Source organism: Carassius gibelio, chromosome A25 (genome assembly GCF_023724105.1).
Source record: "Carassius gibelio isolate Cgi1373 ecotype wild population from Czech Republic chromosome A25, carGib1.2-hapl.c, whole genome shotgun sequence".
NCBI classification, from domain to species: Eukaryota; Metazoa; Chordata; class Actinopteri; order Cypriniformes; family Cyprinidae; genus Carassius; species Carassius gibelio.
In genome coordinates, this window is record NC_068395.1 from 19,994,845 (window position 1) to 20,010,147 (window position 15,303).

General features: G+C 38.4%; 2 protein-coding genes across 4 annotated transcripts in view; both read left to right on the top strand.

Annotated features, from left to right (window-relative positions):
- The first annotated feature begins 358 nt into the window (after positions 1–358).
- On the top strand, positions 359–2,749 carry LOC127947413 (calcitonin gene-related peptide-like). Of its 3 annotated transcripts, XM_052544528.1 has the most exons (5): positions 363–442; positions 663–754; positions 861–992; positions 2,251–2,422; positions 2,512–2,749. In XM_052544528.1, the coding sequence occupies exons 2-4, from the start codon at positions 669–671 to the stop codon at positions 2,402–2,404; spliced, it is 372 nt and encodes a 123-aa protein (XP_052400488.1). In that variant the 5' UTR covers positions 363–442; positions 663–668; the 3' UTR covers positions 2,405–2,422; positions 2,512–2,749. The 3 variants fall into 3 exon arrangements, with proteins under 3 accessions (XP_052400486.1, XP_052400488.1, XP_052400485.1); XM_052544526.1 differs by lacking the exon at positions 2,512–2,749 and having other exon boundaries at positions 359–437; positions 1,476–2,393; XM_052544525.1 differs by lacking the exon at positions 2,512–2,749 and having other exon boundaries at positions 1,476–2,393.
- Positions 2,750–5,118: 2,369 nt separating this feature from the next.
- LOC127947396 (protein inscuteable homolog) overlaps positions 5,119–15,303 on the top strand; it is a 53,873-nt gene continuing 43,688 nt past the window's right edge. Inside the window, exon 1 of the mRNA XM_052544501.1 lies at positions 5,119–5,585. The gene's annotated coding sequence lies outside the window, so the exon portion shown is untranslated. The remainder of the gene's footprint in view (positions 5,586–15,303) is intronic.

Here is a 15,303-nt window from a genome sequence, read left to right on the forward strand (position 1 = left end):
TGAGAGCTAGTAGTGCTCCTCTCTCACCAGCAGATGGCCTCCATGAGTCGCACTGATACAGCTGTGGATGACAGTGAAGTATTGATCTCATAGTATTCAGAGCATTTATTCAGTTTAAGCTAAATGAATGACCCACATGCAGATGCAAGTGCAGATAGCGAAGAGCGTGAGTTTACTGAATGGAGCACTTAGTGGCCAAAGGATGACGTCACAGTAAATCTTTAGACATTATCAGTGTGCCAGAGCCACGATTGGCTGCCTGCTGCCTGTCTGTCTGATGATTGGCCAGTGGGAGATAATTAAACACCTACACTGATACTACATAACTCCTCATAGTGAATATATAGGGGCTTGACCACTGAAGCTGCACACAGTAGTATCAAGGCAGTCACCAGGTGAAAAAGAGAATCAATATTTTTATCAAGCAGCAAGACAAGGTGAGGTAAGACCTCTAAAAACTGACTTTTTATGAAATATAATTCTTTGTGCTTTTGGACAGGGACATCTTTCCTTCTACTAACTGGTTAAAGGAGTGAATGAGGAACAAGGAGAGGAACCTAGTCGGCAGATATTCATAGCAGTCCACCCTCACAGAACCTGAGAGAAAGATCAGTGAATTTCCAAATCCTCCGTTTTAAAGCATCACTGTATTTTTGTCTCAGGGTACCATGTTTATGTTGAAGATCTCTGCCTTCCTTGTCGCTTACGCCACAGTGGTGTGCCAGATGTCCAGCTCAAACGCTGCTCCAGCAAGGTAAACTCAACTCATTTTCTGTCCGTGGCATTAGCTGATGGCTTCTTCAGCTGTATCTCATCAGGTGGCAAACTCTTGCTCTTCTCCGTCACTGTTTGATCTTCAGACCTGGTTCAGAATCTCTGACAGACAGATTTGCGCTCATGGACTACGAAGCACGGAGATTACTGAGTGCTATAGTCAAAAACGTAGTGCAGATGACAGCGGAGGAACTGGAGCAGACGAATGATGACAACAGGTACGACCTCAGCATCCTCTCACAGCTTCTGCTGTATTTTCTCACTGGAGGGTTTTCAGTGGAAAGAGTGTTTCTTTTAAACATCCCACTTCTGCTTTCATTCTGCAAGAGGCAGTCAAAGTAGATCCAAACTGCCTGCCACTTCTAGCAGAGTTAGTAAAGTGAGGAATCCACTGAAATGTGTGACAAAGTCTCTCTGCCCGAATGAGGTGTATCTTCTTTTATTTCAGTATAATGCAGTAAAACCCTGTCTGCTTGCCGAGGGAATGTCCTAACAGCAGCAGCATGTCAATCTTCCCCTTCACTGGAATGGCTGCATGTTAACCCCAAGAGTTTTGTTCGTTAGTTTTCCCGTCTGAAGACGCACAGCATGTTCTCTCTCTTAACCTGATGCATGCAGTGTATGAACTCTAACGGTGGTCTGGGTGGGACCCTGCATGTGTGTGATGATACGCCTGTGTGCATGTGTGTTTCTCCCGACAGCCAGGGCAGATTCCTGTCCAAGCGTTGCTCCAATCTCAGCACCTGCGTGCTGGGAAAACTCTCCCAGGAGCTGCACAAATTGCAAACTTTCCCGCAGACGGACGTGGGCGCCGGTACACCCGGCAAGAAACGCAGCCTGCTCGAGGGCAATCAGTTTACAAGCTACGAAGAAACTTTTAACACCATCTAACCCTAAGCGTATGCTCTACGGTCCCGTTGCATGTGGATTCTGCCTGCTTGACTGATCGCACACAAACGGCTGGTTGCAGTGCTCCCTTTCTTTCTTTCTTTCTTTCTTTCTTTCTTTTGGCAGAGAAAGGCATGTTAAAAATCTAGATAAAATTTCTTCCGCACAAAAATTCAGGAATAGTTTTCTGTGCATTTTACACATGCCTCTTGAATAACTGAATACATGTATTATACAAAATATTGAAAATAATAATAAAAACAGTGTTTAAGTTCAATAAAGTTATTTTTTTATATCAGGAACTCTTACTTTGTCAAATTATTAGCTACGTTAATTTGAAGTCATTTTATATGCGTGTTATCATTGAGTGTCTCTACAAATAAACATCCAATGCATGAAGATTTCTGCAGGTAAGACGTCTGAAATGACATCTGTGAATGTGAGCAGTTAATAATGGATTTAATATACATAATCTCTGTTTATATGATAAATAAACCTATGAATATAATGCATGAAAGTAATCTAATGACTGTTGTAGATGTATAACAGGAGAGTGTGTGCTGAAGTCTGGTCTCGTCTGTGTTGAAGCAAGCAGAAGCGCGCGTGTAACACAGCCACGTGTGTCACTCACCGTCTGGCAGACTTCCTGAGCCGCTCCGGTGGGATGGGCAACAGCAACTTCGTCCCGACTAACGTGGGCTCCCAAGCTTTCGGCCGTCGGAGGAGAAACTCGCGGATGTGAGCGGCTCCAGTCAGGGGGGTATGACAACACTTCTCAGAGTTTCTCCTGTGGGCATGAGTCCCTGATAGTTATGTGATTTGATTGATTATTGCTGTCTTCTGTTTCAGCTGTGAACTCGGGGCCAAATCATTTTCAGTCGGAGAGAACAGAACAACTACAGCTACAGAAATGGTCTCACTTTCCAAGCAGAAACAGCGGTGTTCTCGGCAATGGCCTCTCTCAACAAGGCGGGAATTAAAAAATGCACTTAAGCACTTGTGTTATTAATCCTTATGTATTGACAGAGTGTCTAAAATACAGAGACATCTAGATTTTTATACAAAATAAATCAGATTCATAAAGACATTGAGTGTTTATTCTCCATCTTTGTGAGGACTGAATAAATCCAGACTGTTCAAGACTCAAGGACGGATGTACATATGTGCCTTCATGCTTGTGTAGGTTGTGATAATAAATGGGAAATACAATAGATATTAATTTAGTGGTTGTTAGGAACCTCTGAGAAGATGAAAGGCATTGTGGATTGAAAAGGTTGCTTTGGGAGAGCATCTGTTCTGTTCTCACTCAGCTTTCTGAACAAACAGGTGAGACCTGCTGAACGGCACACATACAAACAATCCCACAGGACTCACAAACAGGACTTCATTCAGCATCCTCTCTCTAATTGAGTCTCATGGTATCGCTTCACATCTGCAGGGGCTGGTGTAAACCTGGAGCAGGTGAAGATAAAGGCCATTAACATCAGGAAATGACAAGACAAAACAAAACTATTGAGTGAACTCCAAAAAGCCTTGGACTTGATATAATCCTGTCATAATAGAGCTTGTTACAGCTTTGCTGACATTATAGGTTTAAAATGCATTAGCTAAACCATCAAATACCTTCAATCATTCATCAAGTCCTGTCAGTTTAGACCTTTTCTGACCTGTCCAGATGAGAAAGTGTTGTACCTTCATAGTCCAACAGATGGCAGAATGAGTCTCATTTTAAAAGAATTGAATTTATTGAAAATTGATGGTTGTTTAAAGATAGATATAAAGCTGCTGATATGATGCAGCTAGTTGAAACAAACGCTATAAGCTAAGCAACCCTTAGTGACAGAAGTATTACTAACGGTGTTCCTAACTTCAGGGGTTTGTTTGAACACGCTTCTTTCTTCAAACTGTGTCTGTGGGGTTTTTCACCAGCAGCAGATGAGGATCATTCATGTCTGGAGCAGGATGCACTAGTTTAATATTTAAACTATTCATATCCTCTTTAGAAAGAACTGTTTTAAAACATAAATAAATAATCTTGTCATTTGACCATGTTTCGAGTGTCTCATTTCTTCGGTGATAGTAAATCAGAATCACAAAAATAATCTTTCACTTTTCTGATGATATAACAAACACCAATTCAACTTTAAACTCTTTGTTATAGAGTTATTAGTAATGTGTTCATCAGTAGTTGATGCAATGTTAAAACAGTTGTTAAAGCTGATATAATATCTGTAAATTCAGTGGTCAGATGCGGTGTAGCCACCTAAGACTGTTCTTTGTGTGAACGTGCACAAAACTGGAAGACTTTCTGAAGCCATAGGCTATATCGGAAATGACCATTTAAGAAATGATGTATCAAAATATCAAAATATTTAGAACAATTGCTATTGTGTGAATAATATGTAATCATGTAATCAATAAAAAAAGGTAACTGTTTTTGAGTATTAAAAATTGTTAATTGTTAATTTTTGGAATGTGCTGTAATCCAGATTATATGTAATCAGTTATTACCAGCTATGTCTGTAATTATACATCGAGGTGTTTCATCAGTCTGTCCATTTAAACTAAAAATTATTTAAAATAAAATAAAAAAAATAAGGAATGGTTTTCCTGCACACATACTGTTGAAACTAAGAAGAAAGATATGCACTTCTGGTGTGCTTGTGGTTAATGGCAATTTACTGGAAGTTGGTGTTCTTTGAGCACATTATATAACCCAAAATTATAGCCATTATTTCAAAGAAATAATTTTTTTCACTAGTTGTTTTTGTGGTCTCCGTGCAATCCATTTGGATGAACTCAGCTGTGGAGGCTCTTGCGGTATCCACATGGAAAGTTTGCATGGAAGATCGTGGCAGGCTTGAAATCAGGGATTGTTTCTTTCTTTCTCTCTTTCTTTTTTCGCAGGGTTTTGTAACATTCTTAGTTCTAAGCAAGCCATTGAAGAGAGCACTCTTAATAGTGAGCAGCTGTTTGTCATTTAGTCATTGCAGATGAAAATAAATCGTAACAGTGTGAGCAAGGATCTCCTTCTTTATAAACACCCAGAGAGTCACTAGTCTTTTTTCAGTAAGCCATAAAACTGTAAAAGGGCCATTTGTCTTCCCTATTTCATTCTTCTTCTTTTTTTAATGTATATTTGAGCATCAAGGTCTGCATGCAGATCTAAATCTGCTTTTGATGCAGTCCGATGAAACGGACTATGCGTTCCTCAGCTTGTTTTCATAGGCGTTTTTTTTTTTCCATGGCTGATTTTTTCCACAGAGTAGCTTAGGCGAAATCAGATACCCTGAAAGTTTAATGGTAAAAGTCTAGGAATAACTGAGCCCAGACAGCTCCTCCCAAAATCTCGCCTCTTTTAAGATATTTAAAAAAACAGTCATCTTGTCACATAAGAAAAAGAGAAACGTTTTCTTTCCCATCGCAGCAGCAGCTCTGGCTCTCCTAACTGTTTTCCCCAGCGTCTGTTACCTCTCTCGTTCCTCCCCTATTCCACATCTGGATTCCAGGCCCACATTTATTTATGGGACTTGAGTTGTTTTTAAGGAGTTTAAAGTTCTTGACCATGTACCGTTGGCAGCTGGGCTGGATCCGATGAAGTCTACAATTACATTTTACCATACCCGGTCACTCTGCAATTACATGTTTGACCGCAGAATGTCTTGAAAAGCACAACCCTGCCGCTCATATGGCAGACAGAAATAGACGGGTTTCGTGTCTGGTTGGACTTTTGCCCGGCAGAAACTATGCTGCTTGACTGACGAAGAGATGTGGGCTCAGCTCATTTCAGGCTACAGCCGTGTCTAGCACGTTCCAGATCCACCGTGAACATCGCACAGTGGACACTCTCAAGACCAAATGTGCTGTCTTACTGAATGAAACGCGCAAGCTTTGAGAAACTGATCAACTGATCAACTGCCCTGGTAAGTGTTGCTTCTTTTTCAAGTTTTTCTTCTCGACCCCTGAACTCAGTGTGTGTGGGACAGTTTATGGGACAGCATCATCAGCATCAGGCAGCTGAGTAAATACTCCAGTCTGATATTAGACCAGTGTGGCAGATCTGTATTCCTGTGCAATATTTAAAGTGTCTCATGTCTGGTCACCGGAGCTTTAAATGCATTATTATAGTGCCCTGTCCACTTGTCTTGAATTCATTAGTCACACCATTATTGTGCTCGACAAATTCAGACTGCTGTTGTGGAGCTGCTGGGTGTTCATGGAAGCATCACACATGTCTAATAGCAGAGCTGGAGGAGCAGAACGGTTTAATGAGCATCTAGAGATGAGAGACGACACTCAAGCGGCTCCACTGACTCAAACAAATGCAAACGTGGATTTAATGGCTCGGGATACTGTTACTCCCCTCGATCCACACAGAAAGACTCTTTGTTTTAAGAGAGTCAGGCCTCGAGTCAAACTCACCCATGCAGGCTTGTAGTCAGCATTTTTCTCCAAACCAAAAGTGGAGGTTTACAGCTTGCAAAATGTCTTCATAAGCAGTTTTAAAGTAGCCGGTCTGTATATTGTGGGTGGAGGAGAAGTGCCAAGAGTTCAGCATTAGTTTGATGCAGGATAGCCTAGTCTACATTTATATCTGCAAAGGCTGTTTGAGCTTCTGTTTGGTACTGTCTCCCAAATTCAGTCTGGCCTTCCAACAGTCAGGCCAGAAAGCAGGATTACCCGAACCCTAACCCTTCATTTAGAGTAAGCTGTTAAGAACACACGTAACTTAAAGTGTATGTTAGTAACAAAACCGGCTCTGTACCAGAAGTTATGTACCAGGGTGAATTTACTTCAGGTAAACGTTGCTCAGCTTCAGAGGGACCGGATGCACATGTGCACGTTTGATGAGGCTCCAAATGACTTGACACCACAGATTACACATGATATTGTAATTATAAAAACTTTATACAATTCCAAAGTTTCTGTATTTATTTATTTTATTTTATTTTTTCAGTTCTGTATTTTATATTTTCAAGATGTTAGACTCCAGAAGAGGAAAACTGACCATGCAAATGTGCAGAGCTATAAATGGCAGCTTCACTTCTTTAGGCTATTGCTAGCATTAATGGCAGAAAGTTCACGTCAAACATGAAGATTATGATATAAAACTAAACAAACATAAAATCACAGTTTGTTATATTAATTTATAAATTACATATATTATTGATAATACACCATTGTTAAATGTTGCTTCACTCTAAACTCCTTGTGTGGGTTGAAATCAGTCCTTTCTATTTATTTATGTGGCCAGACGTTTTCCAGCTGTTGAACTAACCACAGAGTAAAGCTGCAGCTGTTGAGTGAAGGTGTGTCTGCCTCCACACATTTACCTTCTTTAAAATCACTGCTCGCAAATACATTCATTTTAACTAGAAAATACTAAATACCCTTGTGAAAAAAGTACACTTCAGCATGCTTTTAAAAAAAGTGCTTATTAAAGGAATAGGCTACTTTTAAGGAGCTCTTTTTTTAGAAGTGGATTAGTGATGACATCATAGCAGACAGTTATGTCATGAACCCTCTGCTTGGCCCTCATATAATATGTGAATGTATTTTAGTTTAAATCTATATTAAACATAATTAGTTGAACTACTGTATATGATTTATAATTACTTCTTTTGCTTTTTAATATTGGTAAAGTCTATTATCGAATACACTTTACCAGTTTATTTATATCATTATTACACTACAGCTAAAATCAAGCACTACGTGTATAACACAAGATTTAACAAAGTTCACCTCCAAAAAATAAATATGTAATCCATCCAAGGCCATCCAAGATGCAGATGAGTTTGTTTGTGGCTGCATGTATATAGACAAATACTAAATAATTCACTTTTAAAAGATTACGCAACCTAATCATGACGGGTGTGAGATCTGTGGAGCAGGGATAAGAACAGTTGAGAAACACTGCTCTAGCTAACATTGACATCTGCTCATCCTAGCTCTTTTCTTTTTCCATGGATTGAGTGGAAAACCTGAAATCAACACACAATAGTGTGTCTAAAACAGGACGGTACAGCTGTTGGGCTTATTTCTGTTTTATACTCCATGTGCTGGTTGTTTGCTATTCTCTTTGTCTAAGGGAGATGTGACAACACAGCAGTCAAAGGCAGCTGATTTTATAACAGGGCGCTTGCGTGTGTTTGCCTTCATCCTCATTGCAGGAATGTCAAGTGACTGACAGAATGTTTCAGTTTCCTTCTGTGTTTCCTCCCACTTTTCATCGCTTCTCATACTTATAATTGAGCCTTGTATGTTTTGTTTGCGTTGTAATATAAATTATATTTTCATACTCACGTTTTTTTCTTCTAAAAATGGTATACTTCTGTACAAATTCATACGAAATCCCCACTTCATGGAATAGTTAATTTTTTCTCATGAGATTGCATTGGACTATCATAATAACACCGACGTGAAGTACTTGATTATAATTTTAACTGTAGTTTGTTATTTGATATAACATTTAAAGTTAATGTATTTTAAATGTACTAAATTGCAAATTCGTGATTACAAATGTATAATTACATATATTTAAATACATGACATACAACTTATATTTTAATTTAATTCTAAGTACTTCTCATGACTTTCGGCAATACAAAGACAAAATAAATAATTATGAAATTAATTGACATAGTTAACAAAATCCAACAAATTATATTTAATTTAAATGTTAAATATAATTCATTTTTAGGTGCTATAAAAGCTTAACGTCATCTGACCAAACTGAAAAACTGGAAAGTGTTAACAGTGGCATGAACTAATGGGAATATAATATAATATAATATAATATAATATAATATAATATAATATAATATAATATAATATAATATAATATAACAATCAGCTAACAGCTACTTCAATTAGGGTACAATAATCAGCAATCAAATATTTATTTATCATCATTGGACACCAATTTGGAAAATTTTAGCATCACAACAATTCAAATTATCAATGTTTTGATTTTAAATGTAGACAGAAAAATAATCAGAAAGAAGCAACAATACTTGTCAAGGATTATTAACCCATCTCCAACAACTGAATCTATCGAGAGACATAGAAGTATAGCCTACACACACACACACACACACACACACTCTTATAAGAACTTCTATGACTCATTCATCCATGCTTCCGTTTTCATGCCAATGTTCCCATAATTCCTGCCCATTAAAAGCTGCACGGATATATTCACTTTCCCCATAGGCCCGTCTATGTAAACAATTTAGAAAAAGTCCAGTCGATTCACTTTTTATATCATTGCCATGATATGTATTCTCCTCTCTTTTCTTCTTTAATGTTAACTAAAGGCAAATCTGAATGATGCGGTATTTTATTACCTGTAATCATCGAGTACAGCTGAGCATGACATCCTCCCCTTCTCTCACTCAGAGCTGAATGGAGCTGTACAGCAGCAGATAACGTGAGGACTGTACAATCTAGCATTTTCTATTTCAAATACGTATTTTAAATACATGTGTCTGAAATACTGCCCATCCCTGCACACACACATGCTGTTCTCATCCCAGGTTGAAGAGGCCGTTTGTGTTGGGATATGACACTGCTAGAATGCATATAACCCTGTTTGAAGGACGTCCCAAAGGTAGTCTTCAGATCTGCTGTAGTTATTCTCTGCACTAATCACTCAGTTTCAATGAGTCTGTAATTGTGACCTTTGACTTTACATACCTCCTCAAACAAGAGAGTCTTTTATCACAGAGATACAGACCTAGACACATTATGAAACATCACCTCAAGTCATTTAAGATGAACAAAGAGATCTAAAGATGACACATTTAGAAAATAAATAAATAAACAGGGCATTCAGAAAATCCTCAATAATATAAATACATTAAGAAATAATATAGTTACTATAATTCAGTAATCCAGAGCACCAAAACAACACATTTCCCAAATGCATAATTTCACATAAAAAAATAAATCAATAAAAATATAAAAATAACATTTGAACATTTTCTGAACTGCTTGATGTTTCATTTTTTATTTGTTTTCATGTCATCAGTGAACCCACTAACATGCAAAACAAACTCTGTGGGGGAAAAATACTTCTATATTCTGGACTTAAAGTGCATTTTCTCAAGAGATTCGTCCAGTCTGGCTCCTTTATTATGTTTTGAGGTCCACAACTCTAAACTGACCACACGTTACAGATCTCCTTCCAGGTTGAGCAGTCATTCACTGGCATAGTACTTTAAGTAATTGATTGGTCTATGTATAATTAGAAATGAACATTATAATGAAATGGTATTATGTACGGCGTTTGAGTGATTTTGGTATGAAAGATGTTGCTTTTTCTTTCCCAGACACACATATCAATAGAGAGCGGTAGCAGTGATGACTACAGAGCACATGGACAGCATGTGCATTTGAGAGTCTAGTTGCATTTCATTCATTATTAAGAGGCACAAGGTGTTTAGCTGCATGCATCCCATCTGTTGGAAGTCTCACAGTTTCATAGGACACGAATGTCTCCGTAACTTTGCAAAGATGTTCCCTGAGTTCAGGAAGACATTAGCTGTGACCCTCTATTCAGCTCTTTACAGAAATCATCTGCCATCATCTGTGCCTTTGGATGATAGCAGCTTTTAAATTGGTTTATAAAAAGGTAAGGTGCACTTTTTTTTTGTCTTTCTGTATGTGTTGTTTTAAGCGTCCCTCTGTGTATCTATGAGAAAATGAGGAACACGTTTGACACTTTGTATTTGAAATGGCAAAGGAATGTTGTACAGACAGTAGTGTGGTTTATAAGACATGTCATGTAGATGCCAGGTAAAGTTATGTACTGACGGCTATTATCTGAATTTTGTCTTCTCAAACTCGTACTATAGAGGGAGGGTCTCTTTAAACAGTAACCTGAGCTGATTGAGTAATCTAACTCAGCTCGGATCTCTCTTCAGTGTCCACTGACAGTATGGCAGCAGCTGTTAAACACTTTCATAGAAGATGCACTTACCCTTGACTACATCTACTTTTGTATTAGTGTGAGAGAGTTATTCACCCTGACAATGTGAGAAACCTGCAGTACCTGAACATCAGCATGGACCGTCTGTGCAGAAAAATATTTTTAGTATAACAGATGAAAATGTTCTTACAAATGTTGCAAAATTCATTGGTTATGAAACAAATACATCAACAGCTCTACAGATACCAACAGTGTTATTATTCAGTTCAATTTAATACAGTGTTGATTCATTGTAGTTCAATAACAGCATCAGTTATGAATTGACTTCAAAAATAGCTTTACAGGATACAATAATGTCTTTTTTATTTCAACATTGATTAATTTCAATTGATTAAGTTCAATAAAAGTGCAACGTTCATCAGTTAATGAATTAGTTATGTAAGGAGCAGAACAAAATTAAAGTCTTTACTCAATGATCTTCATCTCCAACCTCAGAAGTGACTGTAACCACTACATTTTCCAAATTGTAAGAATAGTTATCTCAATACATATTCATAACCAAATGTGTAATGTGTGTTTTGAGGGACAGATTAATTTAAATGAGATGTGAGTACCTTTACAGAGTGGGAATAACATTTTAGCTATTAAAGAAACTTCATATTTTATTCTGTACCTCACCTCATACCAACCATACCACCAGAGAGCACCTTAAATGCAATAATCACTACTTTGGACTACTTTGGTACTTATGATTACACTTGTCTGCCTTGAATAACATTTATCTTGAAACTATATCATTTTAGGTAAATGGTTAGGATTAGGATGAGTGATAGCAGAGGGTTTAATGGCTCAAAAACATCTTGTAACTAACGTTTTTTGTTATGTAAAGTAGTTATATTTAGGTTTGAGGATAGTATTAAGGGAACTAAAGTTTCAATGTATAAATATAAGTTTGATATAACACTTGACTTGATACAGACTTGTTAATGTTTTTATTGAAAAAAAAAAAACTGTAATACTGCACACAGTTTAGATGTCCATGTTGTGTGTCTATCCGTATGTTTTTGTACCTGTAAATGTTATGTACCTGAGAGCAGGCTGGTCCAGTCAGTCATATGTCACATCACTGAGGTCTACTGAAGCACGTCCTCTCGCTGAGAGCTGATTAACTTCCTGCTCTCCACACGCCTCAGAGCCTCTCAGCCGTAGAGAGCTTCTCATCCACAGCTTCTTCAGAAGCATCATCACATGCAGCTCTACAGTTATTCTGCTTCACCTTCCACCTGTTTGAAAGCCATCTTTGTTGAGTTTTCATTATTTGCTTTTTTGTCCTGTTGTTGACAATTGAGGACATGTACTCATGAGCAAATAATACTGAGGTAGTGTTTAGTTGATGGGCCGACAATAATTTGTAATGATGGATGCAGTGATTATGTAACTGAGTCGTCGCTTGCACTCTGTGAAGCATTTGCCTGGGAATATTTTATTATGACTGTCAGTTTTTGAAATCAATGACTCATTTCCATTTGGCCATTGCATTCATTCATTTTGCATACAAGAAGTCCTGGGTAGTTTGTTATACCACAGTTGCCACACACACACACAAACGCGCGCGCACACACACTTTTAAGTATTTTCACATTCTACCTCATGCTACTGTTTAAGCATCCTGATTAGAAACACTTCAATGTTTTTCCTTTTTCTTTGTAGCACTCTCTTCACTTTACGGAGGAAGAGGGCTCTGGGTTCGTAGAATATCTCTATAAACTGATCTAATTTCAACCAGCTCTATGGATAGATTACTTCACCTGTCTCTGTGATCTGTAATTAAACAAACAAAAAGACTGAAAATTAACAAAATGGATCCTTTAATTTTCTTTAAGCCTAATGAAATGTGATCAATTTAAATAAATGTGAGGAAAACTTGCATCAGTATGAATTAAATGAAAATAAAATTACATTCTTCAAAATGTGAATTTACTTGTCTTATTTCAACAAACAATGTAACCCTGGAGATGTATTAGCTTTTAAACATAAAAGTAAAACAATTAAGCCTTCCAGAAATGTACACAAGACAGATTTCGTGGGAAAAATCTCACAACTCTAATGATTTTTCCTACAGCATTCAAATATGAAAAAAAAGGGAAAAAAATAAAAATAAAATTATAATCACTTAAACTTGTTCACACAAATATTCGACCGTGGAATTCACTCAATATTCATAGTTCTAAACACTCATTGGTACAATGTTTACCCTATAGTTCAAACACAAACATTAAGCGAGTGTTTTCTCTTAATTAAATACCATTCTCGTTCAATGTTCAGCAACGGTATTCACTGGGCCCAGACTCAATGTCAACCGAAACTGGCAAAAAAAAAACACTGGTTGCAGGCCTGGACGGTGCTTGGGAGCGTTGTGGCATTAAACAAAATGCCCCTTCACTCGGATGAGCAAGTATAAACAATGTACTTACGAACCTGTAGCGATCCTTCAGTGTAACTCAGTCCGATTGATCCGCGAGGAGCAGAAGAGAACGGAGCAGATGAGTAGATAGATGAGAATGCTTCTCCAACGTTGTCAGCAAAACAACGAGCGTCTTAGGAACTTGACTAGATGAGGAAATCTAGCATTGTCCAAGGGCCTCAGTCTCTGGTTAATGATCCATCCTCCCGCGATGAACAAACGCAGCACACAAACTGAGAGTAACTTGACTCATTAAACGCACATAATGGTGTGCGATCTCGACAGTCCCTCGATACTTCAGTTCGTAACGGTGACGAGAGAAAAACTACACTTTAAACAAAAGCATAACTTAAAGAAACAGCGAGCAACACTCAGCGTGCACATCTCAGCAGATCTTTTTTTCTCTCTCGAACGTTCCAAAGAAAAAACTCCTACGCCCCACGTTCAACCCTTCCACCAATCACATTTTTCTCTTAGATGATAGGCATGTTACAACACAAATCAGGCTTCGAGCTGAACACAGGTGAACACATCAAGTTAGATAAACTTGCATTGAAGCCACGTTTTTGCTGTGTCCAATTCACACAAACTATATCGATTTCAGAACTTTATTTAAAGAAAAAAAACTAACAAACAAAAGTTATTAATATTGTGAGCAACAATTAATATTGTTCATTTTACCAGGGCTACATCCTCCCCCTCCTAAAGGGTCTGGATGTCCCCATCAGACTCCAACTCTGCATGTGTTACATAGACATTACTATGATTTAAAAAACTTGCATCAAGTCATCTGAATGCAATGCACAGTAAGAACCTCTTATTACTCAATTCTAAGAGATCTGAATGATCATACCTCTATGTATTATTGTTACTGGTTGATCTGTCGGCTTTCCAGGTTCATCATAGCTAAGGCGGATGACAGGTTTTACTTTCCTCTTTGCTCTACGTTCACAAGCAGATTCCTCATCCCCATCCATGATACTAGAAGAAGGGACGTCTCCCCCCTCTAGTCCTGAGTCCACCCCAGGCTCATGGACAGGTGAAAAAGGAATTTCTGCTTCTCTCTGAACTAACTCATCTTGTCTGTCTTCTTCCCCAGGTACATCAGGAACCGAGGCATCAGCCGGAGCAGTTTCATTTTGCACAGATAAGTTATTACTAGGTTTAGACAATCTGTCTCTCAACCCTGAATGCTCAAAAGTAAACTGAGGCGAAGTACAACGACCCTCGTCGTCCGATTCAGAGGCCCAGCCCTCACAAATGTTTTGTACCTTCGAAGACTGATCATTTGTCTCTTCAATCTTTTCACCCTGAGATGCTCGTGTCACTGGTCTTTGTCTCTTAGTTGGTCCCTGGCTTATCATCGGCAATCTCACCATGTAACCAATGGGCAAAAGGTGGTCACGGTGCAGTGTCTTTACAACACCTGGACCCTGTTCTGGCTTTACACGATACACAGGCAAGTTGGGAAGTTTCCCAATCACCTGGTAAGGTAAAGGATTCCACCTGTCTTTTAATTTGTGTTTGCCCGGGATCCCTAAGTTACGTATTAACACTCTATCATTCACTTCAAGAGTTTGATTTCTGACCCTAGCATCATAAAGTCTCTTATTCCTCTGATGGTTCTTAATAGCTGTCGAGGTTGCCAGTTGATATGCACTCTTCAACTCGTGCTTCATCTGGTCTACATACTGGTGGTATTTTACCTCATCTTCGCCATGTGGGGATATACCAAAGCACAGATCAATGGGTAACCTCGCCTCTCTTCCAAACATTAAAAAATAGGGGGAAAACCCAGTGGCATCATTTTGGGTGCAATTATATGCATGTACAAGCTGGCTTATGTGTTGACTCCATTTAGACTTTTTGTCTGAATCAAGGGTTCCCAACATAGACAGCAATGTGCGGTTGAACCTTTCGGGTTGTGCATCCCCTTGCGGATGGTATGGAGACGTTCTTGACTTACGGACACCAAGCATTCCCAGCAGATCTTTGATCACTCTGCTTTCAAAATCACGCCCTTGGTCAGAATGAATTCGAGCTGGCAGTCCGTAATGTACAAAAAATTTCTCGAACAACACTTTTGCAACTGTTAAAGCCTTTTGATCTTTTGTAGTAAAGGCTTGTGCATATCGCGTGAAGTGGTCAGTGACAACCAACACATTTGAGGTACCTTTCGCATCAGGATCTATCGACAAAAAGTCTATACACACCAGGTCCAAAGGGCCTTTACTTGTGATATGTTGCA

Excerpts from the sequence above, each read along its gene's own strand:
- LOC127947413 (XM_052544526.1), top strand. The coding sequence starts at position 669 with ATGTTTATGTTGAAGATCTCTGCCTTCCTTGTCGCTTACGCCACAGTG. Across the intron at positions 755-860 it reads TCAAACGCTGCTCCAGCAAG|ACCTGGTTCAGAATCTCTGA; the intron begins GTAAACTCAACT and ends TTTGATCTTCAG. Across the intron at positions 993-1,475 it reads CAGACGAATGATGACAACAG|CCAGGGCAGATTCCTGTCCA; the intron begins GTACGACCTCAG and ends TTCTCCCGACAG.